The sequence below is a fragment of the Colossoma macropomum genome, unplaced genomic scaffold, assembly GCF_904425465.1.
Source record: "Colossoma macropomum unplaced genomic scaffold, Colossoma_macropomum, whole genome shotgun sequence".
Lineage (NCBI taxonomy): Eukaryota > Metazoa > Chordata > Actinopteri > Characiformes > Serrasalmidae > Colossoma > Colossoma macropomum.
Genome location: NW_023494809.1, coordinates 11,372,830 through 11,400,816, shown reverse-complemented (window position 1 = coordinate 11,400,816; position 27,987 = coordinate 11,372,830). Strand labels below are relative to the sequence as shown.

At 38.4% G+C, this 27,987-nt stretch overlaps 1 protein-coding gene across 1 annotated transcript; it reads left to right on the top strand.

The window, feature by feature from the left end:
- The first annotated feature begins 424 nt into the window (after nt 1–424).
- nek10 (NIMA-related kinase 10) lies at nt 425–27,987 on the top strand. The gene is made up of 36 exons (XM_036558918.1): nt 425–530; nt 1,937–2,022; nt 3,358–3,418; nt 3,522–3,634; nt 3,726–3,824; nt 4,860–4,944; nt 5,120–5,161; nt 5,990–6,068; nt 6,172–6,239; nt 6,679–6,758; nt 6,840–6,926; nt 7,709–7,933; nt 11,933–12,072; nt 14,148–14,209; nt 14,316–14,393; nt 15,237–15,301; nt 15,393–15,495; nt 17,712–17,840; nt 18,015–18,152; nt 18,432–18,477; nt 18,669–18,790; nt 20,334–20,436; nt 20,514–20,589; nt 20,877–21,006; nt 22,078–22,148; nt 22,280–22,487; nt 23,241–23,337; nt 24,191–24,274; nt 24,394–24,436; nt 24,580–24,608; nt 25,408–25,508; nt 26,474–26,584; nt 26,771–26,858; nt 27,604–27,656; nt 27,745–27,800; nt 27,888–27,987. The coding sequence occupies exons 2-36, from the start codon at nt 1,961–1,963 to the stop codon at nt 27,934–27,936; spliced, it is 3,183 nt and encodes a 1,060-aa protein (XP_036414811.1). The 5' UTR covers nt 425–530; nt 1,937–1,960; the 3' UTR covers nt 27,937–27,987.

The window sequence follows — 27,987 nt, the reverse complement described above, 5'->3', positions numbered from 1 at the left end:
TGAGCGGAGTAGCTCATTAGCCTGACTTCATAAATATTCATGAGGCACCATTTTAAACTGCTATAACTCGAGTTCAAAAGCTCTTAAAAATATAACAGCAGTGTTAAAATGCTTTATGCTGTTCAGTGTTCAGGCAGTGAATGTATTCTTTTGCATTAAAAATGTTTAAGCATTTGTGTTTAGTGTTTAATCATAACTATGATTTTGCTCAAATGCTCCGACAACCAAGATGACAGACCAGCTGTGTTCCAGCAAATATAGCTTTTTCACAAACATCAGAAAGACCAGAATCTCCAGAAATCAGCTCAAACTGAGGCTGAATCCCAAACGGCTTCTTTGTAGACATACAGTGCACTATTTGTGTGTAGAAGCAGTTTTATTAGCTGTGTAGTGCGCTATGTAGGGAGTAGGGAGTGAGACGCCATTTGATATTTAGCCACCAGAAGAAGAGCAGCAAAACGAAACTCACACAGTAGCCGTGCTGAATTAGGAGGTTTGCAAACCATGGCAACAAGCAATGGTATAAAACCGTGAGTATTCAACAAACAAACAAACAAGCACACAAATAAACAAACAAGCAAACTGAATCAGAGTCGGTTTGTCATTAGACATTTACTGACTGAATTCCAGCGTACGCGTAGGTTTCTATTTCCACCCGTATTCGGTCAACACGAGGAGAGCGGACTGGTTGTGAATACGAACTACTAGTCTGTTAAATAAACACATTACTCCTTCAGTAATATTATAATATATATAATACTAAGGAATTACTAAAAATAACACTAAATAATCCCACAAATAATAACGCAGGCTACGACTAGCCAATCACAGCGCGGGAGGGCGGGGCCTGTACGAATACGGGTGGGGTGAAAACGAACTGCAGCGTTAGGCGTTACCATGGCTATTCCTCAACGTCTCAGCGTCGCGCCTTGTGATTGGCTTCTTTTAGCCGACTTTTAAATATAGAGGCTCCCTATTTGATTCAGTCCTTGTGTTGTTGTTGTCAACTTTGACAGAAATAAATTGCGACCTTGGACGATAAAAAGACCGTCTGATTATTTTCCATAAAAACAATTAGGTGAGAGAAAGGCCGTTATGGCAGTCTTTTAAAACTCTCTGATGAAGTCCAGTGTCCAGTTTTGCGTGTAGAAATGTTGTTCTTTCCAAAGAGAGTGTTTAATTTGTATAACTGTAATGTGAATGGTGACCTATGATGTTCAAACAGTACTTTGACACTTTGACTTCCATTCATGTGTATTTGTGAGGAAGGAAATCTACTTTTGTCCATTTTAGTGTTTAACATTAGTTCCTAATTAGTTTTGTTGGGGGTTAATTTTATTCTGTTCTGTTGACGGCAGCATGCAGACTGCTTTCCTGTTGCTCACATGTAATATGTCGCTGTTGTCGGAAGAAATCCTCTTATCTCCAAAATGGTAACTTCACAGGAGAAGGAAAAAACATACTTTACTTTGAATGTAAGTCAATGGAAGCAGATTTTTTAAGTAATTTTGGGCCTTTTCTTTTGGTCCATTCATCATGAAATGTACATACAATGTAAAGGGGAACAGATATTTTCAAACTATGTCAAAAACTAAAAAACGACAAAAATGGAGATACGTTTTTCTTCTGACAGCAGCGATATATTGTAATATTGTAAGTACTGTGACATATCATGTATCATAGAAATGTCTTGAAGTACTGTGATATTACATTTTCACCAAATTGCTCAGCTCTGAGCTTTAGCTTTTTATTTTAGTCCAAAAAGAATTTCAGTACCTTTTTTTTCTAGCCTAGCAAATTCCAGTTCCTTTGCTGATTGTGTTAAGTTCAAATGTCTTTTTGTTAGTTACTCAGTAAACTGTTTGCCTGATACTGTTTTACTCTGGTTAGGTTTTGTTACACATCTACAAGCTACTTTAATTGTTTCTGCCGACAGGAATGAGAGACAGACGTTTTCAAAATGCCTCATCCAGAAAGACGAGCAAGAAGACATGATAGATCGTTCCTGAAATCTAAGGAGAAGTAAGTCTTTGTGGAGGTACTCCACCTGTTTCAATACTGGTTAACAAGCCCTCAACCACTCGGCCCCACCGTTTCTCCTCAGGGGAGTCTGCAGTGCAATCTTAAAACACATTCCACTTCAATATTACGCCTCTTTAAACTTGAAAAAATAGCAGACAAAGTTGTTTCTAAGCTGTAGCAATAAAATCTTTAAAACACTTAATATTTCAAAACCAGGGATTGACATTAGGCTTCTTCAAAGACTCTCTCTCTCTCTCTCTCTCTCTCTCTCTCTCTCTCTCTCTCTCTTCCTCATTCATATGATTTTCTGAGGTAAATCAGCTAGTGCTAAGTGAGCAGCTAACATGCTAACATTTAGTTGAATAAAATCCACTAATTAGCTAACATAAATCAAGTCCTGCTTCTTATATCTATATAAAATTATGTTATTGGAAAAAAACACACTTATAATATGTGAGCAAGTCGTGTGGTTTGATGGTTAATTTGGCTAATGTAGCTAGCTTAGCTACTTACACACAGCAGGAAACGCAAACATCATCTTTTCTTCGTCGTAGCTCACTTAGTCACATTCATCCCTCCAAGTCAGAATAAATTTACGTTCCCTCAAACTTATTATCTTTAGCCCTTGGCTTTACTCCTATTTGGAGCTTAGTCTGGAACTTGTGGAGGTTTCAAAGACATTCTGACTGATTAGCTTAGATGCTGCCCTCAGTGAAGCCGTCAAGTCTGATGAAGATTTAATGAATACACGCCTCAGTAAGCTACTGTGCTGTGAAACCTGCACATTTAAGGTAAATGCTGAAATGGTCATTCTAATTTGCTAGTAAATTTTAACTTGTGTATTTGCCTGTCCGTTCAGACAAGTAAATTCATATCTACTTGTCCATCACAAACTTTCACTTGTTGGTCGACATTTATTAATGTTGGGCACTGACAACTATAACATTCAGTTTGCTTTTAATGTAGCAAACTAATCCATCTGCTAGCTTGATAGGTAGCAGGCTAAAGGCTGCACAGCTAAACGAAGTGCTAAAGTAAAAAAAAGGTTGTAGCCTGACAAAACAGTCATTCACACATTTTGTGTATTGTTATAATTTTATGAAAAAATAAAATTTGTTATAGCATGGCTAGCTTAATGAGCCGACTGCGGCTAATCTAGAAAAGGATGAGTATGTTTCGACTGAGGGCAGGCAGACTCAAAATTGCTGAGGATACATTAAAAAAGTGTTAAAATGGGGATACATTGATTATTCAATGAGCAATACATGTGTATATACATATATACACCCATGTTTCCTTTATATGTTTACTGAAATGTTGTGTGCTAATTTTCAGAGAGCTACTTGACCTCAAGAGGCTTCTTTCATTCGTCTCAGTCCCCTTTTCCAAGCAACAGGTACCAAAAGTGGCCATTCTGCATCAATGCTGTGTAAATTTGCAGTAATAGACTCTCTGTCATTTTTGAAGCACATAAGCTAACTTTCTATGTGCCACTTAAGGTGACGACAGGCCAATGTAAAGGCCGAAAGCCACAGAACTCACCCCATGTCAACGAGGACAGGAAAAATGTGAGGTACTCAGCTCCTGAGGCCACAGAACTGGATAACTTCAGGTACTTAATGAAGATTTTTTTTGTGATTTTATTGGTTTGTATTATTAGTTCTGGAGAAATATATAACATAACTTACGCTTCTTCACGACAGTGCAAAATACAGAGATCAGAGGCACTTCTTGGGTCACCCTCATCATGATCTGTTCTTGGACATCTTCACTGCCCTCATCAAAAACAGGCTCACCTGCAGGTCTGTTCCCCAGCAGTATTTCATCACTGTCATATCGAACAGTAGCGTTTAACTCTATTTTTACTTTTCGTTTTTTACACCAGCTTTCTTTTACATTGTGTGGACATTTTATGGAAAAGGTCAAAAAAGACTTAAAATCTTGTTATAGTAATGTGCATTAACTGGCCACATCATTAATTTTTCTTGTATTTTATTGTTTATTTATCAGTCATCATTTCTTTTTACATGAACTCTTTGAGTCTCTTACAATTAAACAGGCTGTTTTTGTTACTGTGCCTTAAACACTGACCAGCCGCTTCATTGAAATCACCTCATTGTCCATTTTATCAGCTTCGCTTACTAGATAGGTGCACTTTGTAGCTCTACAATTACTGTAGTCCATCTGTTTCTCTGCATGCTTTGTTAGCTTCCTTTCACCCTGTTCTTCGATGGTCAGGAAGCCCACAGCACCACCGTAGAGCACGTATTATTTGGGTGGCAAGTCACTCACTGCAAAATAAGTCACTCTCAGTGACACTAACCTGGTGGTGGCTTGTTAGTGTGTGTTGTGCTGGTACGAGTGGATCAGACACAGCAGTGCTGCTGGAGTTTAAATCAGCTTTCTGTTAGACACAGAGTGTAGAAATAAGGAGGTGATTTTAATTTATGTAAATGAGCTCTGTTCCGATTGGCTGCCCTTCATTCAAAAAGCAACCCGAGCTGAAACACTCCTTATAACTTCAGCGTGAAAGGGCGGGGCTAAAATGCTGAATTGGTGGCTATATGTAAACATGTTAAATAGAACGAATTTTAGAAAGCTTAGTTTACACATATGGACTGTATGGACTGAATAGTGAACAGTATTTCAAGCGTTTATACCCTACATCATACTCTTCTATTAAAAAAAAATGTTTTGTTTTGGTTTTTGCATGAAAAGGCTCCTGAAAGTTAAGAAAGTTGTGCCCTCTCTTATAAAGTTATGAAGATTGTGATACAACAGCAACTTCAAATGGAGGTCTGAAACACAAATACTCATTTTTTTCTCTTATTTTGCAGTGAGTGGCTGGAGCATTCTTCATCAGAAAATATCCTCAGAGTTCTCATCTGCTTGAGATTGTTAATAAGAGAGCATCATTACCAGGTTTAACTTGCCCTGCTCTCTATATCATACCTCACAAAAAGGTTTAATGTCGTCCTTTGTGTGCAGTTTGTCTATACACCATTTACCTTACGTTGTCATTATTTTGTCTGTATTTAAAAGGTCTTCAAACTTTCTATTTGTCCTTTTTATTCTTAAAATTGATCTTATTTTTTAGAAAGTGTTCCACGATCTCAATGGATTAAGTCACCTTGTAAAGGTAAACTGTAAATTATGATATGCTAATGGAGTCAGTAGAAGTATTAAAGGGCCCATATGCTGCCTGCTAGAAATCATTTTAAATGACAGATTTCTAACCTCTATCACAAACTGCCTGTTGTTGATACTGTTGCCTTCAGTCTGATATATGCAAATGTCCTCTAAACTGACTGGCAGTTGATTCAAAAGTAGTCCAGGCTGAAACACCTTATAATGTCAGTTAAAATGGATTTACACTATATAGACACAAGTATTGGGACACACCTCCTAATTATTGAGTTCAGGTGTTTCAACTACCATTGCTAACAGGTGGATCAAATTAAGCACATAGCCTTGCAGTCTCGATAGACAAACACTGGCAGTAGAATGGGTCAGACTGATGAGCTCAGTGACTGTAAACATGCCACTGTCATAGGATGCCACCTCTGCCACAAGTCAGTTTGTGAAATTTCTCTCCTGCTAGATCTGCCCCAGACAACTGTAAGTGCTATCATTGTGAAATGGAAGCACCCAGGAGCAACAGCAGCTTAGCCATGAAGCCAAAATAGCTCATGTGGGTGTAATGTGTAGGTGTCCCAGTACTTTTGTCCATATGGTCTAGGTCAATAGGTTGGTTTTCATGATATCACAAAAATAGTGAATTCAAAAGAGGCCATTTTGCAGATTCTGTACATGAACTGGAGAGTGAATGGTTACGTTTTGAAGCATAATAGTGTCACAGAGTTAGAACAGCTTTCATATTCAAACGTATTTTACGTGGAATGTTATAGCATAAGGTGTTTAGAAATATTTTTATGTGCATGTCAAAGACGCAGTTGATGTTTTTCAGTACATGGAGTCAGTAGCCAGTGCATATCTGGAGAATGGGGACCAAGCACTGGAAACAGAGCAGCTGGTGACTATGATGCGTGAGTCACAAAATAGCTACATTACCAAATCAGTATACATAAGCAAAACACCAAAACCATTTTCTTGCCACCTACTTTACTTTCTCTTCCTTTTTCCATGTAGACATGTGTCAGAAACTGTCCATAACTGAAGACCAGAGGATCTGGGTGATTGAATGTGATGCTCACAAGGTTAGATATGTTCCAGAGGAGCATTTACTGTACAAACAAAACCATTTAGCCACAATGTAGTGTGATCTTACTTTACATATTACTTTAACACTAATATCTCTCAGTTGCAAATTATATGCCTTATACTGGTAGCGTCCCATTCTATTGGCAATGCTTACCTATGGAGATTGGGACAATCTGTGTCAGCAATTGATACACCTTCAAATACCATTAGATAGCACATTAGAAGGAGTGTCTACAAACCTTTGGACGTAGAATATATAGTGAACAGACTTGAGAACGACCAAAAGATTTATCACTGAGAATATAAACAACACCGCATAATGGCAGACACACAATACCACATAATAATGGCAAATACACTACACCATATAATGGCAAGCACACAATAAAGCTCACTACAAATGTTTCTTCATGAGTTTTTCCTTTCTGTCCACAGACTCTTGTGAAGCTCCTCTCTGCACGGGACAGTAATGTGTTATTAGGTGCTCTCCTGGCCCTCACTACTGTAGCAGACAGGTGTGCCTTAAGTACAATCAGTTTAAAATATTCCACAAATTGTATCAGACTGATGTTGATTGATTGTATCTCTTTTCTCAGCCCCGAGTGCAGAGAGAAGATCGGAGAGCTGCCTGTTGTGGAGAACCTTCTGATCATATTACAGGAATATGACATGTTATCAAAAAGGTAAAATTAACAAGTGCATTTTTCCACCAGATAAAGGGATATTCTGTTGATTTTTTTTCAAAATGCTTAGTTCTAGAGAAACTGAGAATTGTTCACAGTGGTGGTGATAGAAACGTCTGAAGAGTTTAACCCCTTAAATGACCAGTGTCCACTACCAGGCCCAAAGTTTTATTACACACTTCTGTTAACTAAGAATAGCTCAGCCAGTTTGCATTGAAGTCCCTGTATTACTGAATAATAAGCCTTAGTATGTAATAAGACTGGGATAAGGGGGTTAACGCCACTAAAAGCTTCCTTACTGAAGGTTATTGCATTAAGTAGTCTTGATTCAGATTCTTCAGAAAAAAATCAATTATGTTGACACAAATTGTTGTAATTAATAATTTAATTATTACAATCATAATTAATAATGCAATCGGCTCGCCACCTTCAGATCAGTGTATCATAATGCATCACTGCGTTTGTACACCACTTTATAAGCACCCATATCATCCATACGATTGTGTTGTAAGTTGATGTAAGTAAACAGTTAAACAATCAACATCAATGCACAATATGGATAATTTTTTTAATTTAAAATATTGGGGAAAAAATAATAAAACCTAAAATGTGTCCTGTTCAAAAGTTATTGCGCAATTTACATTTGTATTATTTGTGTATTTTGGTGTTTTATTTTTATCTTATATGTTAAACTCAGTAACTGAAAGAAATTAAAGGTTCATTGACCGGAGGTATTTAAGCTTTTTCATATGACTGTAGCTGTGTTTGTGCGCCCCCTTCAGGCTGAGTGCGGAGCTGCTGCGGCTGCTGTGTCCAGTGCCGTGTGTGCGGGAGCAGGTGTGTCAGTGTGAGGGAGTTCCTGTGCTGCTGAGTATGCTCCATGCGGATGACCTGAAGCTGTTGTGGAGCACGGTGTGGGTGCTGGTCCAGCTGTGCCAGGATCCACACACCAGCGCACTCATCCGTGCCTGGGGTGGAGTCCAGCAGCTCCTGCATATCCTGCATGGGTCAGCACAGCTCCTCTTTTACACACTACCAAATTATCTTTCCTCAAGTAAGAATGTGTGAATAGCAGGTGGTGCTGTGTTAAAATCAAATTTATGAAAATTGCCTGAGACACATTCGGTGTGTGAAGTTTGCCATAATTTTGCATTGGAGCTAATCAAGCTATCGTAATGGACTCTTAGACCAATTATGTTATATATATATATAAGACTGCTGATTAAAAATTAACGTTGCTACAGCTGTTTTAAGCTGTTATTTTTTAGATGACAAATGAAGCTAGCAAGTAATGGAGATTATACCTTAGTTATCAACATCGTGCTAATGAACTCCACCATTTTTTAATAATTTATGCTTAATAAAATGATTAAGATGCAGCCATTCAGAGTGGTTTGATGTAAAAGGCTTCATTCTAGAGAAACTTACTGAGTCAGAATTGTTCACAGTGGTGCTAATAGGAACCAAATGTCTGAAGGATTTATTGCCTCTAAAAGCTCCGTCACAGAAAGTCATTATACAAAATGGTTATGTAAACTCTGCCTGATGAGACATTGTTTTGGCCTAACACATCTTGTTAATCCACAAATTTTAATCCATTCATGGCGTAGGGATATATGCAGGGTGTTGTAAGGCAAAATAAACCCCCTAAAAAATTCTTTTTCCAGATTCAGATTTTATCATCATAAACATTGCATCTAAAAACCTGGAAGACATGTGCAGGTTCACTAGTGGTTTTGGATTGTAAATAAAATGGCATATTTGTGTTGTAGTCATGGTGACCCCTGGTTCCAATCACCACCACTGTAAAGAAATCTGAGTCTGCAAGTTTCTCTATAGTGAACCATTCCACATCAAACCACTCTGAATTACTTTACAGTGACAAAATTAGGCAAAAATGTTGAAAAATCAGTGAAATTTCCCTTTAAAATCAATTAGACTTGCTTATGTGGTTTATGACTATAGATCTGCATTATGACTGATATTGACGTTTGAGTTTTCCGAAAGAGTTAATGAATGGATTAACGACAGGAAATCCGATTAACAACAGGAAAGGCTTTATTTTTAGATAACAGCAATGGTTTTATGAGGCACACCACTGGACTTTGTTATTCAGAAACAGCTGCCTCTTCAGATGAGTTAATAAGCTAACACTGGAGCTAACAGATACAATGTTGGATGCTAATGGAGACTTATTATCTTTTACACAAAGTTTTTTTCTTCTCAGGAATCAATGTTTGACAGATAGGTATGTTTTATTATTTCTAGATCTAGCTAAAATCAGCAAGATACACCTACTTTTATTCTATATGTATTGCTCATTTAGTGTCCAACCCCAGCAACACTGCTGTGTCTGATCCACTCACAACACACACTAACACACCACCACCACATCAGTGTCACTGCAGTGCTGAGAATGATCCACCACCTAAATAATGCCTGCTCTGTGGGGGTCCTGACCATTGAAGAACAGGGTAAAAGAGGGCTCACAAAGTGTGCAGAGAAACAGATGGACTATATTCTGCAATTGCAGAACTATCAAGTGCACCTATATGGTAAATGGAGCTGATAAAATGACAGAGTGTAGATATAAGGAGGTGTACTTAATGAAGAGGCTAGTCGTGTATATTTATTTACAAATACATGCAAAACTGCTACATTTTACAGTCCTTTTTTAAATTAGAACATCATTCAAATGTTGGCCTGTTGTTGTATTTTTCCATGTTGTCATGATGAAATGCAACGAATACTGAATAGTAATTTCAGTGTTCGAATATCAGAACTGAGAACACATGCTTATCTCTGTTTATGACATACTGTTCTCTTCAAAATAGGGACAGTCAGAGGCGTGTGACAATATTGGCATGCAGTTTGCACAATGCTAACCCAGTGGCTTTAAGCTAACAAGGCATCAAACATATCTTGACTGATTTTGGGATAAAGAAAACTATCAGTTTGAACTGGCACTTCAGGCAAACTACAGTATGGAAGCTAGATAGTGTACCATGTTCAGTTATAGACTGTAGCCCATCTGTTGATGCACAGGTTTTCAGCATCTTTCTACCCCACTCATCATCGGTCAGTTTCTGACCACAGGACCACTGCTGTTCAGTTATATATGCAGACGGTTAACTATTCTGAGCAGTGACACTGATGGAGTAGAGTGTGTATTTCTCAAAAGTGGTCAGGCTGTGGTTTTTGCAGTATGTGTTGAGCTGACATCCGGCCAAGAACAGCATTGTTGAAACTGACTGCAGATAAAGTGCTAGAAAGTATATATATAATTTTATCATTCGTGTGAAACAACATGACCAGCTGTGTTCACATGTAGGTTGACAGTTTAAACAGTGCTGTGAATAAATACTAACACTGATTTCTTCTACTTTTGTGTATTTGTCACAATTAAATGTTTCAGATTTTCAAACAAAATTGAACATAAGACAAAGACAACCTGATTAAACCCAAAGTTTAAGTTTTTAAATTATCACTTCATTAACTGAAGAAAAAAAAAACATATCCAACACCAACTGGCCTGAAAAAGTAGTTGCCCCATTAGTTACTCAATTAACCAGTTAACCAAATTCAGTTGATAATTGGAATCAAGTAAACAAGACACACACAGACTTGATTACTGCCAGCCCTGTAGAATCTGAACATCACTTAAATAGAATCTGTTCAGCAATGTAAAGTAGGCTAAAAACTCTCACTTTTTTGTCTCACAGTTTTTTTGTCTCACAGTTATTGCCAGAATTGGCTGGCCTACCAAAATTCTGCCAAGAGTACAGGGGCAACTCTGAAAAAATGAGTCATGAATAACCTCTAAGAAACTTTTCTCAGATATGGTCAGCATTTCTGATTCCACTATTAGAAAGGGACCAAACAAGGTTCCCAAGGGAGAGTTGCAAGGCAAAAACGACAGCTAACTAAGAAGAACTTAAATGAATGGCTTGTCTCACATTTGCCAAAAAACTAAAAACAACTTGATGGCCCCACAAGCCATGTGAAATAATGTCCTGTTCTGAGTCAAAAGTGGAACCTTTTGGAAGACAAGGCTCCTATTACATTTAGAGTAAAGCTAACACAGCATTCCAATAAGAACATCATACCAACAGTGAAACATGATGGTGGTAGTGTGATGGTATTGGAATGCTTTGCTGTGTTAGGGTCTAGGCAACTCGTCATGATTGACAGAACTATAAATTGGTCCATGATCTGAAGCTCAAGCACAGTCAGGTTTTGCAGCAAGACAGTGATCCCAAGCAGAAGAGCAAGTCCATCTCTGAATGGTTCATAAGAAACACAGTTAAGGTTCTGGAATGGCCTCAAAGTCCTGACCTGAACCCTGTTGTGACAGGATACTGAAAGGACACTTCACACTGGAAAGCCCTCCAATTTCACTGAAGAACAGTTCTGCAAAGAAGCGTAGACCAGAACACCCCCACAGCAATGTCAAAGTCTGATCTCCAGTTATAGAAAGTGTTAGGTTGCAGTCGTTGCTGCTAAAGGTGGCACAACCATTTACTGAGTTTGTGGCCGGGCAAGTTTTTTTTTTTTATATGGGTGATACAGGTGTTGAAAAACTTCTTTCCGATAAATGATAATGGCATTGAGGTGTCTTCTCACAGTGGAAGGATGGACAAACACCTTGGATTTTTTGAGATCTGAAGGAAGAGTGGAGCTTGATTTTCTCCTCTCTTTCAAAGACGAAAGCTTTAAGTGCCGTTTTGACTGATAGGGACAGCTTTGGTGGTCTACTAGGTCTTGCATGCATGCAATGATAATTTAACAGTAGAGTGAAATTACTATTTCTGCAACCATTGTTTTAATGTTTTTTTGGAAACTACTGTTTCTCACTCATTTTCCTTTGACCTTCCCCTTCTTTATGCAAATGGAATATCTTATGCCTTATATCTAATTGTCTTCTAAAATAAATAACTAGTAGTTTGAGTGAAAATACATGTACAGCACCTATAAAGTCCAAAATCTGTGTGTGCCTTTCTTCCCAGAGAGCGAGTGTATGTGTCTGATCGCTCGTCCATAGAGACCCTCTCTAGTGCTAATGCTGCTGGCCGTTTGCACAGACCCCACGTGTCTGAGGAGCTGAGTTCAGTCGAGGCGGAGGAGAACACCATGTCTCTCTATGCTGGTAAGCACAAGCACATACAGCACCATTTTGGCATAAAAAAACATTTCTGCTCTATGACAGTGTCAGAAACAACATGAGCAAATCAGTGGCCATGTACTGTAGTGGTTTTCTTGCTCATCTTGTAAGGGGGAAAATAATTAGGATAAGCATCGATTCAATCAAAAGAGAATCTCAGTAAAAGCTTTTCTTCAAGCTATTTTTGTGTATACTGTGGTGTTGGTGTAGTAGAAGAGCACATGGGAAACAATGCTTTAGATGAAGCCTCTTGCATTGAACCAGAAGCTGAACCATCACTCATTGTTAGCGGATACAGCTCGGAAGCAGGCAGGTCACATCTAACCACATGTTTCCTGTTAAAGTCACTTAACACCGCCTAACTACCTCAAAACCCATTACAGCTCAAATACCGTGTGCAAATCTTCGACTGAACCACAATTTATTTATACACTTAAGTCTTTCTTACTGCAAGTCCAGTGCTCTTGTGGTGCTTTGTGTGTCACCGCACTGCATGGCCTCGCCTCCCATGTGTTCATGGCTAAATAAGCCAGCCGCAGGACTTTATAATGTTGTTTGTAGAGAGTGCTGCATTTATCTTGTGTGCTGATGTTTATCAGAGACATTCAAAAGTCACTTTACACAAGTCTCTGAGGTGCGAGTCCAATTTGAGCCTCGAGTCTCGAGTCCAAATCAAGTCTTGAGTCTCTGAGGCATCGGTCCAAATCAAGTCTTGAGTCTGAGGTATGTCCAATTAAGTCTTGAGTCTCTGAGGTGTGAGTCCAAATCAAGTCTTGAGTCTTTAAGGTGCAAGTCTAATTCAAATTTCAAGTCGCTGAGGTGCGAGTCTGATTTGAGTCTCAATTTGCAGAGATGTGAGTCCAAATCAGGTCTTGAGTATCTGAGGTACGAGTCTAAATCAAGTCTTGAGTCTCTGAGGTGAAAGTTTGACTCGAGTCTCAATTTGCTGAGGTGTGAATCCAAATCAGTTCTTAAGTCTCTGAGGTGCAAGTCTAATTCAAATCTCAAGCTGCTGAGGTGCGAGTTTGACTCGAGTCTCAATTTGCTGAGGTGTGAGTCCAATCTAGAGTCTCAAGCCGCTGATGTGTGAGTCTGACTCAATACTCGAGTCGCTGAGTGCAAGTCAAGTGTTGAGTTTCTGAGGGCAAGTCCAAGTCCAGTCTCGAGTCTCTGAGGTGTGAGTCCAAATCAAGTCTTGAGTCTCGCAGGTATAAGTCCAAGTCAAGTCTTGAGTCTCTGAGGTACGAGTCCAAATCAAGTCTTGAGCCTCTGAAGTGCGAGTCCAAGTCAAGTCTCGAGTCTCTGAGGTGCGAGTCCAAGTCAAGTCTCGAGTCTCGAGTCTCTGAGGTGCGAGTCCAAGTCAAGTCTCGAGTCTCGAGTCTCTGAGGTGCGAGTCCAAGTCAAGTCTTGAGTCACGAGTCTCTGAGGTGCGAGCCCGAGTCAAGTCTCGAGCCTTCAAGGTGCGAGTCCAAATCAAGTCTCGAGTCTCGAGTCTCTGAGGTATGAGTCCAAATCAAGTCTTGAGCCTCTGAGGTGCGAGTCCAAGTCAAGTCTCGAGTCTCTGAGGTGCGAGTCCAAGTCAAGTCTCGAGTCTTGAGTCTCTGAGGTGCGAGTCCAGGTCAAGTCTTGAGTCTTGAGTCTCTGAGGTCCGAGCCCAAGTCAAGTCTCGAGCCTCCAAGGTGCGAGTCCAAGTCAAGTCTCGAGTCTCTGAGGTGCGAGTCCAAGTCAAGTCTCGAGTCTCGAGTCTCTGAGGTGCGAGTCCAAGTCAAGTCTTGAGTCTCAAGTCTCTGAGGTGCGAGCCCAAGTCAAATCTCGAGCCTCCAAGGTGCGAGTCCAAGTCAAGTCTCGAGTCTCTGAGGTGTGAGTCCAATTAAGTCTTGAGTCTGTAAAGTGTCAGTCCAAATAGAGTCTTTAGTCGTGAATGTTAGTTAAGTTTCCAGTTGTAATTAGCAGTTATGCTAAACCTGCTGTATTTGGTACAGCCTTGTGTTACAGCCTTCTGTCCAGGATGCTGTATTTTCATACACCTGACACGCTCCGTTCTTGCTCTCTGCCACCAGCATGCTGCGCAGCAATAACGGAGCTGGTGCTGGACGACACTGCAGCCCACCTTGTGGTGCAGGTACGTAAATCACTTCAGCTCAGAAGATGGACACATTTCTTGATCTGCTCAGTCCAAATCCCACATGTTTCAGTGCACTGAGATGTAATCTCTCCCCTTGTCTCAGGAGAATGGGGTGTACATAATTGGTAAAATGATACTGCCCCAAGGCTCAGCGACAGGACCAAAGGCAGCATCACTACAGGTACACAGTGTGTATTATAATTTACAGGCATAAATCGCATTGTTTGTCAGGGTGGTTGCATACATGTAAACAACTTCTTAATTTAAATAGGCCTCCAAACTGACCATTATATCTAATAGCTAGTGTGCCAAATGTAACACTAATGTCTTTATAGTTTCTGAGATATTGAGGCTTTAAAAATGTTGACATGACCTTAATTTTTGCCCTACAATGAGTGCTATGTAGAAGACTGCAGTGTTGACACTTTTTAACTCATTTGCTGTCTCTAAAGGACATATTTCAAAGGGGAATTCCACCAATTTTGCATAATTTAGTGGAGATGTAAACAAAGTCAGATGTCTTTACAGTTGTAGTGATGGGAACCAGGGGTCACAATATCTACAACACAAATATAGCCATTTTATTTACTACCCAAAACCACCAGTGATCCTACATGTGAATTTTATATGTAATATTGATGATGGCAAAATAGTGGTAAATCTTTTTTTTGGGGGGACGCCCTACGTATATCTCTCCACCATGAATTAATAAAAAAAAACATTTTAGGCCAAAATCGTCTCAAAACTATCATTAAACAGTGTCTCAGTCATCAGGCAGTGTATTCATAACCAATTCTTTTTTCATTTAGAGGTGGACGTCCGGTTCCTATCAACACCACTGTGAACAATTCTGACTGGGAAGTTTCTCTAGAAAAGAGCATTTCACACCAAACCACTCTAAATAGCTCTTAGTTATGCAGAAATGTAGAAGAATCAATGGAATGCCTCTCTAAGGTGCATTGAGATGCATGTTTGCTATTAGTTTTCATGGTGGATGTAAACATAAAACTTTTTTTTCTCCAAGTGTTATGCTTTCAGGACCCTCCGCTTCCTTTTTAGCATGGAACGCAACCGGCATCTCTTCAAAAGGTACAAATGATACACTGTATTAGGTTTGATGTATGCTGTTCACTTTTTATACTGAAGATGCACTGTTGAACATGAACCTTTGTTTGTAAAGGCTCTTCCCATCAGAACTGTTTGAGACGTTTATTGATATCGGACATTATGTGAGAGACATCGCAGCATACAAACCTCTGCAGGAAAAAACTTCATTGCTTTCGGTAAACTTGCTATGCTTGCATCCTCCACCCTTCATAAATAGAAGTAAAATGTCACACTTGCGCCTTTGTCATGCATGCATTCATAGACATGACAAATGTCTGTATTACTGCACAGTCTTAAAAATAAAGGTTCCTAAACGGTCCTTGCCTTGGGCAAGATGTCTAAAATTATTTGAAAATAAGGCACACATGGTCAAAGCCTTTTTTTCTATGGGAAAAATGCATGGCATTCTTGAAAAATGCTGCTATCTCACGTTTTTCATCCGATTCTCACTAGATCTTCTGAATTATGAGGTTATTAAGGGGTTAAAATATGCATATTGCTACATGCAAGCTGCTTCTTCTGTGCATAGAATTGAGGAAAATAAGATAATCAGCCTCACTGAAATTCCCCACACAAACCAGTAAGCTTTGTGAAATGTGGGATGAAGTACAGTTTGAGTAGCTGATGTTGTTTTATTAGTAGTTATGTACAGTAGAAGTACAGTATTAGACTAACTACAGGAGTATTAACTTGTAGCATGGATGTAGCAGTATGCATATTACCACTACTTAACCACCTTGTAGTTGACCATTTGCAAAATTCTGACAAGTCCAGTGTCCCTTAGTTATTTTTGACACATCTGCCAGACTTTCTGCTTAGGCTAAGTGGTAGCATCATCAGAGCTTGTACTAACAGACTTGAAATTCAGTAGCACAGAGAAAAATTTAGAAACAAATTAAGTACAATTGATAACTTGACTGTTTTCAGTCAAGAAAAAAACTTGACCCATAAAAAATATATATTTGCTATTATATTTTTTCAATTGTATGTAGTTTTAACAAAGGTTACAGATACAACTAATTATATATATATATATATATATATATATATATATATATATATATATATATTAAACAGTAAAGTGCATTAGTGCATGTGTTTTATAAATACATTTACATACTTTTATTCTTGTACGGTACATTTTAGGTGTAGTATTTCCCCAAAGATTTAAAATAAATGCACTTTATAATATTGGTTAATATGGTAATATATTCTGAAATACATTGTAGTGTTTGGAATGTATTCCAGCATGAATCGCAATGTATTCGAAATATTTTTCAAATATATAAAAATATATGTTTTGTTTTTTTTTCCATATGGGGATTATGCTCAGTGCAGACGTACGTGTTTGAGAATGGACAAAATATGAAATGTTGGCCAACTTAAACAAAAAAGAATTCTGGACACCATGTTTACATTAATCAAAGTAGAGAAATGTTTTAGCCACTCAACATTTAAGTGGTAACAAGGAGCGTGGAAAGCTGCTTCTTCAAATGAGCTAGAGCTAATGCTAAAGCTAACAGTGGAGCTATTCAATGTTAGAAGCTGAGGAGGACGTACAAATGTGGTAATATTCAGCGCTGTACAGTCCCGTGTAATCTGACTGATTTATCAAGCTAGCTGTCAGCAGCTAAGTTAAGAAAAGCTAACTAGTCAGCAAACTAATCTTATAAGTTTTTGGCAAAGTTTGGAAAAACTGCAATGGCTACCAGTATCGTTCAGGATAGATTTGAAAGTTCTGCTACTAGTTTTTAAGGTTCTAAATGACCTTAAAGCACCGCTTACATCACAGAGTGTCTGTCTGTTTATGTTCCAGCACGTGATCTTAGATCTGCAGATACTGACCTTCAGCAAACACCTTCTGTAAAACACAGAAAACATGGAGAGAATCGTTCAGTTATTCTGCTTCAAAACTGAACTCATTTCCACCTTTTATTAGACAGTCAAGCTCAGTGCTCACTTTTAAGAAGCATTTAAAAACGTATCTCTTTAACTTAGCATTTAATTATAACTCTACATCTCATGGTATTTATCTTTTAATTTGATCTGTATCATTTTCTTATACGATTTTAAATTAATTCTTATAATTGATTGTATTATAGCAGCAATTTTGCAAACCGCCATCCATATTTAACACATAGAAAAGCTGCTTAAACCCAATTTTTTTTGTGTATGTCGCTGACTACAAAATAATGCACAACAAGATCTCTTAGAACAGAACCTTTACATTGTGTAGAGGTTTTCTGACCCGTTCAAAGGGTCCTCACGCTCACATCTCATTTACAAAGATGGTTCTTTAGTGAACCAAAAGTGGTTTGTCCATAATGTCCACCCAAAAAGCCCTTTTCTCACCTTTATTTCCAGAGTCTAAAGCCTTTATTCTTGTCTGTAGAATGAAGAATTGGATGGACTGAGGGAGAGAATTGAGGCAGTGAACCAGAACCGGCCACCTATTAAAGTGATCAATGGCTACTCCATTCTGGACCACTTGGGCAGTGGAGCCTTCGGAAGTGTTTTCAAGGTAAAGCCCATCTTTAATCTTTTATCAGTCCTACAGCCTAAACTGCTTTTCCCAGAACTCACAGGAGAAGATTACTTTCAAAATGATACTTAGTATCCTCTGGATCAGTGATCACTGTGCTGTAAAGGTTTTGAGAGGTTTCTGTTGGTTAGTATGGTGGGTTTGTGTTTAAAGGTTCGTAAACAGGGGGCACAGAACTGTCTGGCACTGAAGGAGGTCAACCTCCACAACCCAGCTTTTGGAAATGACAAGAAATCCAGAGACAGCAACGTTGAGAAGATTGTGTCTGAGCTCACCATAATCAAAGAGCAGGTAGATTCAGTGTATTTACATTGACTGTGATGATCAACCCTTCTGGAGCTTTACTGCCCTCATGTGTTCATATGGATGTATTGCATTCTGCTGTCCTTTGTCTAGCACCGCTGATTCAGCTCATTAACTAATGAACAAGCTTCTTATGTGCTGAATGTGGTGTTTGATAATAGGGCTAATGCAAACATTTGCAGAGCATCTCTCAGGACTGACGTTAGGAGCCAATATACTAGCACAGTTATTTGACATTGATAGCACTAATGATAGCATGTTTTTTAGATGGCACACCCAAACATTGTCAAATACTTCAAGACATTTTTAGAATGTAAGTATCTCTCTTTTATCTTTGAATAGTTTGCATATTTAAATTAAATTCCATATTTTTATTTAATTCAATAAAAACTGTCAAATACCTATTTAGTAAATAAGAATCACCTTTAAGTTTTTTAAAAAAATCTTTCTTTATTTTTTTTCAATGTAGTTTGATTTTTCAACCAGATTTTGTATGTGCATCAGGTGACAGATTGTACATTGTCATGGAGCTCGTGGAAGGCGCACCACTTGCTGACCACTTCAGCTCACTCAAAGAAAAGCAGCAGACGTTCACTGAAGAGAGAGTGTGGAACATCTTCATTCAGGTAATTGAATGCCTGCTATCTAACACTTAAAGCACTGTGCACATGTCGGAGAGCAGCCTTCATTTATTTGATTTCCAATCGAAATAGCCATTATATACAGGGTGATTCAAAAGGATTCATCCGATTTCAAAGCAACATATTTTTACAACCGTGAGGCACCTAGGATCCAATCACATACCAATTGAAAGAGGGGGTCATAGAGTTTCTGACTGTGAGGAGATGAGACCCCTGAGCAGAAAGTGCTTGGCGTTCTCCACTTCAATAAGAGTGAATCAGTCATAACTGTGCAACGTGATTTTCGTTGGCAGTGAACCTCCAACAGCTCAGAGCATTCGTTGTTGGTTCCACAACACTGGATGATCTTCGAAATCGCACTGAGCATGTCTGGTATCACTGGTATACAGTGATACCAGACATGAGTACAGTGATACCAGACATGAGTACAGTGATACCAGACATGCTCAACTGAATATGGGATGAATTTATGAATTTATCGCGTTGATGTTGTCTGCACAGCTGAAGGAGGTCATATTGAGCACTTGTAAAATTACATAATAAACTTTATGCTCACTTAAAGCATTTACAATTTACTGCTTTATAATGATTTACAAGTGAAATAAATAATTTTGAAATAAGATGAATCTTTTTGAATCATCCTGTATATAGCCATGATATTCATTTTTCAGGAGATGCTTCTGAGGTCAGATATAAAATAATCCACTTGCATAAGTAAGGGGCATAGTCAAAGGTAAACAAGTAAAAAAGGGGTTTCTAAAACAGGAATTTTAAAAAATGTATAAAAGCTATAGAGAAAATAGGACTCCTAACAACCACCTGGAAGACACGGTAGACCACCAAACTGCCCCATCAGATAAACAGCACTTAAAGCTTTCATCTTTGAGAGAGAGGAGAAAATCCAGCTCCCGTATTACTTCAGATCTGAAAACATCCACAGCCATCCTTCCAGTGTGAGAAGACAACTCTTGAAGAAGAGAAGACAAGCGCTATGGGTCTGAAAGGATGTGTAGCTATCAAGAAGCCTCACTGAGAAAAGGAGACAGACAAATCAAAAAAAGAAGCTGAACAATGGACTGACCACCCCAGAGTCCAGACCTCAACATCACAGAATGTGTTTGGGGTTGATTGTGAGAAGCAGAAAATGCTAAACCAACTTCTAAGACTGAACTTTGGAGGTGTGAAAGAATATCCCTGCAGATTTCTTTGAAAAATTTAAATCAAGCCTCCTGGAAAGAATTGAAGCTGTAATTAGGTGTACATAAAGTGTACACACTAATTCCTAAAAATAGATTTCCGTGATTTTCTGGTAAATAAGTTTTCTGTTTTTTTTTCATGACAGTGAGAAATAAATAACTACTTAATGGCCATTTTGACTGGAAAATTAAAGAAATGAAGGGTGGTCTCTGACTTTATATGAATAGTACTGCATATTCCTTATAACATGAGAAATACAATATGAGTTAAGATAATATAACAGTCCAACTGTCCACTTGAAGGTCTGGATTTTGTTCTGAAACCTCCTTAGATGTGTCTGGCATTAAGATACTTGCACAAGGAGAAGAGGATCGTCCACAGAGATCTTACCCCCAACAACATCATGCTCGGAGAGAGAGACAAAGTCACCATCAGTCAGTGAAACAGCCACAAGTTATCATGGAACATATTAACATAGACAAAACATAACCAAAAACGTCTTGTTTTGCAGCTGACTTTGGTCTTGCAAAGCAGAAACAAGAGACAAGCAAGCTGATGTCTGTGGTTGGGACAATTTTGTACTCCTGGTTTGTATTGTTGTATTGTCGGAATAGATATGAATGAACAATACTGATGGTGACAGAATGCAAACTAATCTCCACAAACTAATCTCCACAAGCATTGTTAGCCATGCTAGCATTTTCAGTCATTGTTGTTAGCCGTGCTTGCGTCCACTCTTTTATGTGCTAGCATTCTGAGTGGGAAGAATATGTACAATATAGGGTGAAGTATCATTTCAAGTGACATTTTAAGAGTGATTTTATAAGCATGTGACTGGTTTTATTGTGTAGAGTGAATGTGGCTCTATGTTTAGTCCAGAGATTGTAAAGAGTGAGCCATATGGAGAGAAGGCTGATGTGTGGGCTGCTGGCTGCATCCTGTATCAGATGGTCACCCTCAGGCCTCCTTTCTACAGCACCAACATGCTCTCCCTCGCCACCAAGGTGACAAACCATCAGTTATGGACTCAGTTATGGATAGTTAAGAAATTATCTATTTAAACTTATAATTAAACTAGCAAAAAATGCCAACTAAAAACAGTTATCCTATAACAACTATATATAACAACAGTTATAACAACTGCTTTCAGTCTCATTCAGTTGCTGTAGCTGATCTCAGTTCTGACTGATTTGAATTCCTGAAAGACCTGCGTCTTTCATGTCAAATTTACTTTAAATGTTTAAAAATTAATGTTATGATGTCCAACAGATGTGGAACATTTCTAGGATTTTGTCTTGTAGTATCTGAGACACTGAAGCTTTAAAAAGTGGGTGTGCTACAAAAAAGGTGATAATGTCAGCATAACTTTTGAACTAGTTCTTCCACACAAAACTCACCCAGCCATGAATTTATGGAGCTCGCTTTGTGCACTGGGCACAGTCATGCTGGAACAGAAAAGGGCCTTCCGCAAACTGTTCTCACAAGGTTAGAAATATCTTGGTCTGCTGAAACATTAAGATAACTAAGGGGCCTAGGCCAACTCCTGAAAAACAACCCCATAGCTTTATCCCTCCTCCACCAAATTTTACAGTTGGCACAATGTAGTCAGGCAGGTAATGTTCTCCTGGCATTCCCCAAACCCAGACTTGTCCATCAGACAAGTGTGATTCGGCCATGGAAACCCATGCCATGAACTCTGAAATTGTTGAATTAGCAGAATGTTGGGGACTTTTATGCACTTTGTGCCTAAGCACTCGGCGACACGCTTTGTAACTGTAAGTGGTCTGACACTTCATGGCTGAGTTGTTGTGGTTCCTTCCTCTGTGATGGTCCATGGGGGTCCTGACCACTGAAGAACAGGGTAAAAGGGGGCTAACAAAGTATGCAGAGAAACAGATGGACTACAGTTTGTAATTGTAGAACTATAAAGTGCACCTATATAGTAAGTGGATAAAATGGACAATGAGCGTAGAAACAAGGAGGTGGTCAAGGAGGTGCCTGATCAGTGTGTGTGTGTGTGTATATATATATATATATATATATATATATATATCCACTTCTTTGATACTTTCAAGATTGTAGAAGCCGCATTTGAGCCTGTGGAAGACCCTGCGTTCTCAGACAGAGTTACAGACATGATAAAATGGTGAGGTTCTTACAGATATGTTGTTTTTAATATCATTAAATTGTATTTTGTGTTGTTTTCACTTTGTTTGTACTGTAAATCTTTTATCACATTTACTGGTTGATCTCCCATTGTTATTGTCCACTGGCCAGGTGTTTGACCCCCAATCCAGATTTGCGTCCCGACACTGTGGAGGTCAGTTCCAGAATCTGTGACCTAATGATGAGGTTCATGGACAGCTTAAGCACCTCTCACGTCACGCTGGAGAGAAGAGCAGAGCGAGACAGGAGGCGAGCACAGAAGTACTGCTTAGAAAACAACCGGATGAAGATCATGAGCGGGTCTTCAGTTGTGCCTCAGGTAAAGAAACAAAAATAACTGAACCTTATAATGTGTTTTCTTTCATGCTGTAAACCTTGATGTTATGTAACACAGATTATTTCAAGATTTTTTCTATTACTGTATATTTGTCACCTTATAGAACCTTTTCAAAAATGTTCTATATAGAACAGTCTACAGCACATTCTCCAAACAACCCCTTACATGATTAAAGGATTCTTTACACTGTGGAAGGGTTTTCTATACTGATAGAGAATGTGCTGTAAAAGGGGTTTTATATAGCTCCAAAAAGGGTTTTTCTATTGTAACAAGCCTGATACTGTAACAATAGAAGAACACTTTTTGGTGCTATATAGAACCATCTACAGCACATTCTCCATCAGTCTGAAGAACAATGTCATGGTGAAAAGAACAGTTTAATCATGTAAAGGGTTCTTTAAATGGTTATGGTTCTATATAGAACCATTTTCCTTACTAAAGATAAGCCATCATTTTGTAAGTGTGTAGTCACTCTGATAATGGAGTAATGGGGAATAATTTATTTGACTATGTTAATAAAAATGTAAAGTCACATTCCATTCTGCCAGTGGAATGGCCACTAGGGTCCAGAAAGTTTTTGTAAGGACATTTGCCATGATCAAAAGAAAATCCAATACTTTTTTAACAGCTCTGCATAAGAATTAGTCATATTGTGGCAGTCTATTATAAACCACAGCTAAACAAGTTGCTGCTTTTATGAGATGATATTGGCAACATGCCATTCATGTCTCTTAGGGAACAGACTCTAAAGATCAGCTGCTTATTAATGAAGATGGCCACCAGTCTGACCTACATTTCTCAGACTCAGCAGATGGAGAGGCTCCTGTCCAAGGTTAGAAAAAGACCTTATAGCCTGGAAAGAGTTTCTAGATATTCTTTAGAATGCATATTTTCCCATTTTTTGAATTTGAATTGACTTAAAGGGCCCATATCATGGAACAAACTATTTTTCTTGCTTTTTCTCTCTTGAAATAAGAGTTTGAGGTATGTTAGTATCGTTAAAGTTTCAGAATGTGCACACACTCCAGAAGCTCTAAAAACAGCCAGTTTTGATTTCATCATGGTTGTGATGTCACAACCATAGATGCAACTGCACATGATCATCTATACAGCTTACAGCAGTGTAAATTCATCCTTTTACATTGACGTGATGGGAAAAGTTGTTACTGCACATTTGAGCCCAGGCTGCTTTTTGAACAAGGCACAATAAAAGCAATCAGAACAAAGGTCATTTACAGAACAAGTGTCAAAAGTCAGAAACCGAAGACTGAAATTGGATGGTGTGGAAAAATATTCCTGCAGAACAAGTAACAAGTAGTATTAGTTATTAGGTAAGAACAGAATCTACACACACTCAAGATCCCAGGTGCAAACAGTTCTGCGGTTTAAGAGCGTCATTAATCTGATGTAGACCTTTTCTTAGGACTTTTCTCAAGAACACGTTTAAGAAAAAACTTAGGAAGATATTGGTGAATGAGGCCTAGTGACTTTTTTTTGGTATTTTTGATACCACACTAACATTCTGAGTGGACATAATAGGGAAACATAAAATACAAAAAAAATGTAGAATGTAGGCCCTAAAAATTGTATTGTGTTTAATATTACTTTTACACAGATTTATCAAAATTACTTGCATACTAAATTGAATGTCCTTTAAGTGTAACTCTGCTGATACTTTAAAACAGACATGGAATCAAGTGATGCCTCAACAACCACCAGGTCTGTCGTGAGATCAGCCTCAGTTCAGGAGAATCTACTCCAAAATCTACGTAAGTCTGTCAACCAGGCAGATACAGTACATTCTGACCAAACAATACACTCTGATTTACAATAAGCTTTATCACTTATATAACTAGTCTTAGGGAATTCATCTGTTTTTCTGACTCAGCAAAGCATCCAGACAGCTGCTCAGTTACAGAGGAACAAAGCCGGTAAGGTTGTACTTTTTCACTGTTTTGAAGATCTCAGGTGTAGCAGGCTCAAGTGTGGTGATAAAACAGATTTGTCTCAAGGCTTTGGTCTTAAAAGAGTTCAGTTCTGAGCTATTTTTCTTCTCTTTTCTTATATGTTTCAGTGACTTTGTGAAGTCTAAAGCTCGACCAGGTAACGGCCTTCGTTTCACCGTTTGCTAACTGTGTGATGGTCCCACTTTATTGGCATAGCTCCCTATAGGACAAATCAGTGTTACATCACAACAACAAAGAACTGACTTCCGGGTGGATAACGCTGGTAGGGCTGAACTGATACAACAGGATTCTGCACCAGTACTGATACTCATTTGAGAGTTCTTTAACCAAGATATTGGAGAATTTTTGGTGCGGTGCTGGTTTAGTCTGTCACCCAGCATGGTCATGCTGGTTGACCAGCATTCCAGCATCCAAAACACGACAAATGCTGGTTTTGCTGGTGACCAGCAAATCAACTTCCATTGCTACTGACCAGTATACTAGCATCCAAAACACAACATGCTGCCATGCTGGTCTGTGCAGTTTTTTCTAGCAGGGGTGTACCTCTACATATTCATTATTAGATATGGGTAAACTGTATTCTCCTAATGTAGACATTGTTGATAATGGCAAACCTGTGGGCTACTAAAGCTGTTCTGGTGCCATTACATTCTATTTTAAACATTTCAAACAGCCCGGCTCCAGTTGTAGTTCCTCTCACCTTCAAGATACATCATACGAAGGTGGTTTTCCTAGTCTTAAGCCTGAAAACATTCTAGAGACTACAGTGGTGCTGCTGTAGGATTCAAGTAAGCATGTTTACAACAGATAAAGCAATGGTTATTATGAAGGAAGCAGTGGTTGTTATGAAGCATTTTGACTGGAGTACCCTTTTAAAACAAGCTGTTTCTCCTCCGTGCTAATGTCTTGTAGTCATTGTTCTGCTTTATCCACAGCATCAGCAGGAATCTATGTGTCCCAAAGAAAAGTCAGACAAATTGATGATCCAAACCTAAGGCTGCTTGGAGTTCTCCATAAGATTATATTCATCACTCAGGTCAGACCAGCTCATCTGCACTTGAAAAATACACTAGAAAAATGAAGTTCATGGACAAACTTTCAGTTGTCTTGGCAAAGCCATTGCTGTGGAAACCGAGGTAGTTGCTAAGCTGTTGCTAGGTCTGTGATATGGTATCCCATGTGGTGTTTGTGTGTGTTTATTTATATATCATCCCCTTGGAATTATAAGGTTCTACCTGCGTTCTGAGCAGTTTTGAGATAATGAGCTTTAAAGATTTTGCATTTCAAATCGAAAAACTTATATTTTATACATGCAAATTACAGACACCTTAAATGTATTCTAAATGTACAATATCAAAATCCTGTCAGATTTGTAAATGAGTTTTTTTGGAACAGGTCAAATGCAGATAGAACCTTCTAATCCTATGAATTCACTTACTGCTTGGAGTTATAAGGTTGTCTCTGGCAAAACATGAAAAGAAACAATGATTTTCAAGGACCACAAATGCTTTACTCATATTTCATTTTTAAAAGATAAAATTAGTGTAACACAGTGTACATTATCAGAAAGTTACATTTAATATTTTCTATGTTAAATGTTTTTTTATTACATTTATTTTTATTATGTATTTATTTATTTTTAGGACTTTTATTTCTTGTTTTATTTTTATTTCTTGTTTATTCAGAAAATAACTGATTGATAGATTAAGTAAAAAGGTCAGCGCTAAATATTTTGTCCAGTGCAGAGGTCAGTTTTAGGTAGGAACCATTAGTTTAAGTGTCCTTTAGGTTTCACAGCAAGCAGCTACTTGTCAAGTAAAATTAAAAGTAATATTAAAGTATAAATTCATGAAACTGCACTTTTGTTAAAAGCTCGCACAAAAGCCTTTGTGGTAATCTTTGAGAGAGTTACTTCACAGTAACTGATACCTAAATTAGCAAATGAAAGTCTGTTTTGGAAGTCAATCTAAATTTTTTTTTTTTTAATTGCATTGTCTTCAGCTTCCACCAGGACCTCAGAACACTTTTCAGCGGCGCACAATAGAGCGCTTTAAGAAATCACTGTTCCAGTGCGGCAGCAGTCCGTTTAATCTGAAGATGGAGCTGAATAAGGTAACGTATGCATCTGTAGACCTGACTAACAAAGTACAACATTTTCAAATATGAAAGCCAGAATGGGGCCTGTTAACATTGTCGAAGTGCTAATTAGCCGTGACTAGTTTTGATTCAGTGTTAGCCACATTATCATTAACATTAACATTAGCCATGAACAGAACCCTTTTGTGTCTGTTTCAAAAGGTCCTCCAAGGAAACCAAGAGGTGGTGGAGTTGGTTTCAGGCAGCAAGGAATGGTGGCCTCTCAACGGACACCCAGCTAAGACAATTGGTAGGACTAGCTAATCACCTTTTGTTCTGTCCTGTGCTAGCAGTGGCAGGTAGGGATGGGCAATATGATGATATAATGATAAATAACTGCACATTAGGCTTTTCTAAGCATAGTTTGGGTATCGTTAATGCTTCAAGAACACTGAATAGTAGAGAGGCACCTAAACCTAAAGTTGTGTGGGCTAAATGAAACACACTAGGACATTTTCAGTACTTTCTATTAGCCAAATCACAACATAAACTGGTACACAAACTGGTATTTTAAAATTGTAAATAAAACAGTCACCTATTTAAGTAACATCAATCAAATAAAGTGCTACATTTACAGTAAGAGTTGACTGGCTATTCAGCACACTGACTAATGTATTATTATGTTGCAACCTGCCTCACGTTATTTACATCATAAAAAACAACAAAGACTGGCTGAAAACAAGTGCATATTTAGATAAAAATAGCTAAATAAACTAAAAATAGCAGTGCCACGAGTCCAAAAGAGCTATAAATTATTGAATAAAGTGATGTGCACAATGAGATTGACTCTAAACTAAATATCAAAATTTTCAATTTTTTTCGATCCAAAAAAGTTTGGACAAAAAGGAGATTTAGACCAGTTGTTCTCTTCTTTTTTAAATAGTTTATTTTTTGCAATACATGATACGTGAACATATTGTGTACCAGAAAATTGTCTTTTTTTTGCTGTATTCCGCCCCTAGTGGCACAGAAAATATGTTTCTCTTTTTTCTCAGGGGAACCAGGTTATTCTAGTCTTCCAGAGGGCATCACCTATGAGCAGATACAGGTCAGTAAGAAAGCTAATGCTTCTCGTGTCCTGGATCACTGCTTTTAGTTCTGCTGCTGTTCCTCTGTATGTTCTTTCTTCTTCTCAGGCCATGATTGAGGAAGTTCTGGAGCAAAGCAGTTACTACAGCACAGCTTTGTCCAGGTAATCATTGGAAAGGGTGTTTTGAAAGAAGTCTATGTTAATATTTCTCTCATCACTCTGTTGATTCACCATCTTAATGGCTTGCAGGAGTGAATCAGAGACAAGAACAGGAAAGAGCAGAGCTGCTAGCCCATGACTTCATGTGTTACGCCTGCTGGGACACCTACAAAGTGCTGTGATGCAACGG

Excerpts from the sequence above, each read along its gene's own strand:
- nek10 (XM_036558918.1), top strand. The coding sequence starts at position 1,961 with ATGCCTCATCCAGAAAGACGAGCAAGAAGACATGATAGATCGTTCCTG. Across the intron at positions 2,023-3,357 it reads TTCCTGAAATCTAAGGAGAA|AGAGCTACTTGACCTCAAGA; the intron begins GTAAGTCTTTGT and ends GCTAATTTTCAG. Across the intron at positions 5,162-5,989 it reads GATTAAGTCACCTTGTAAAG|TACATGGAGTCAGTAGCCAG; the intron begins GTAAACTGTAAA and ends GATGTTTTTCAG.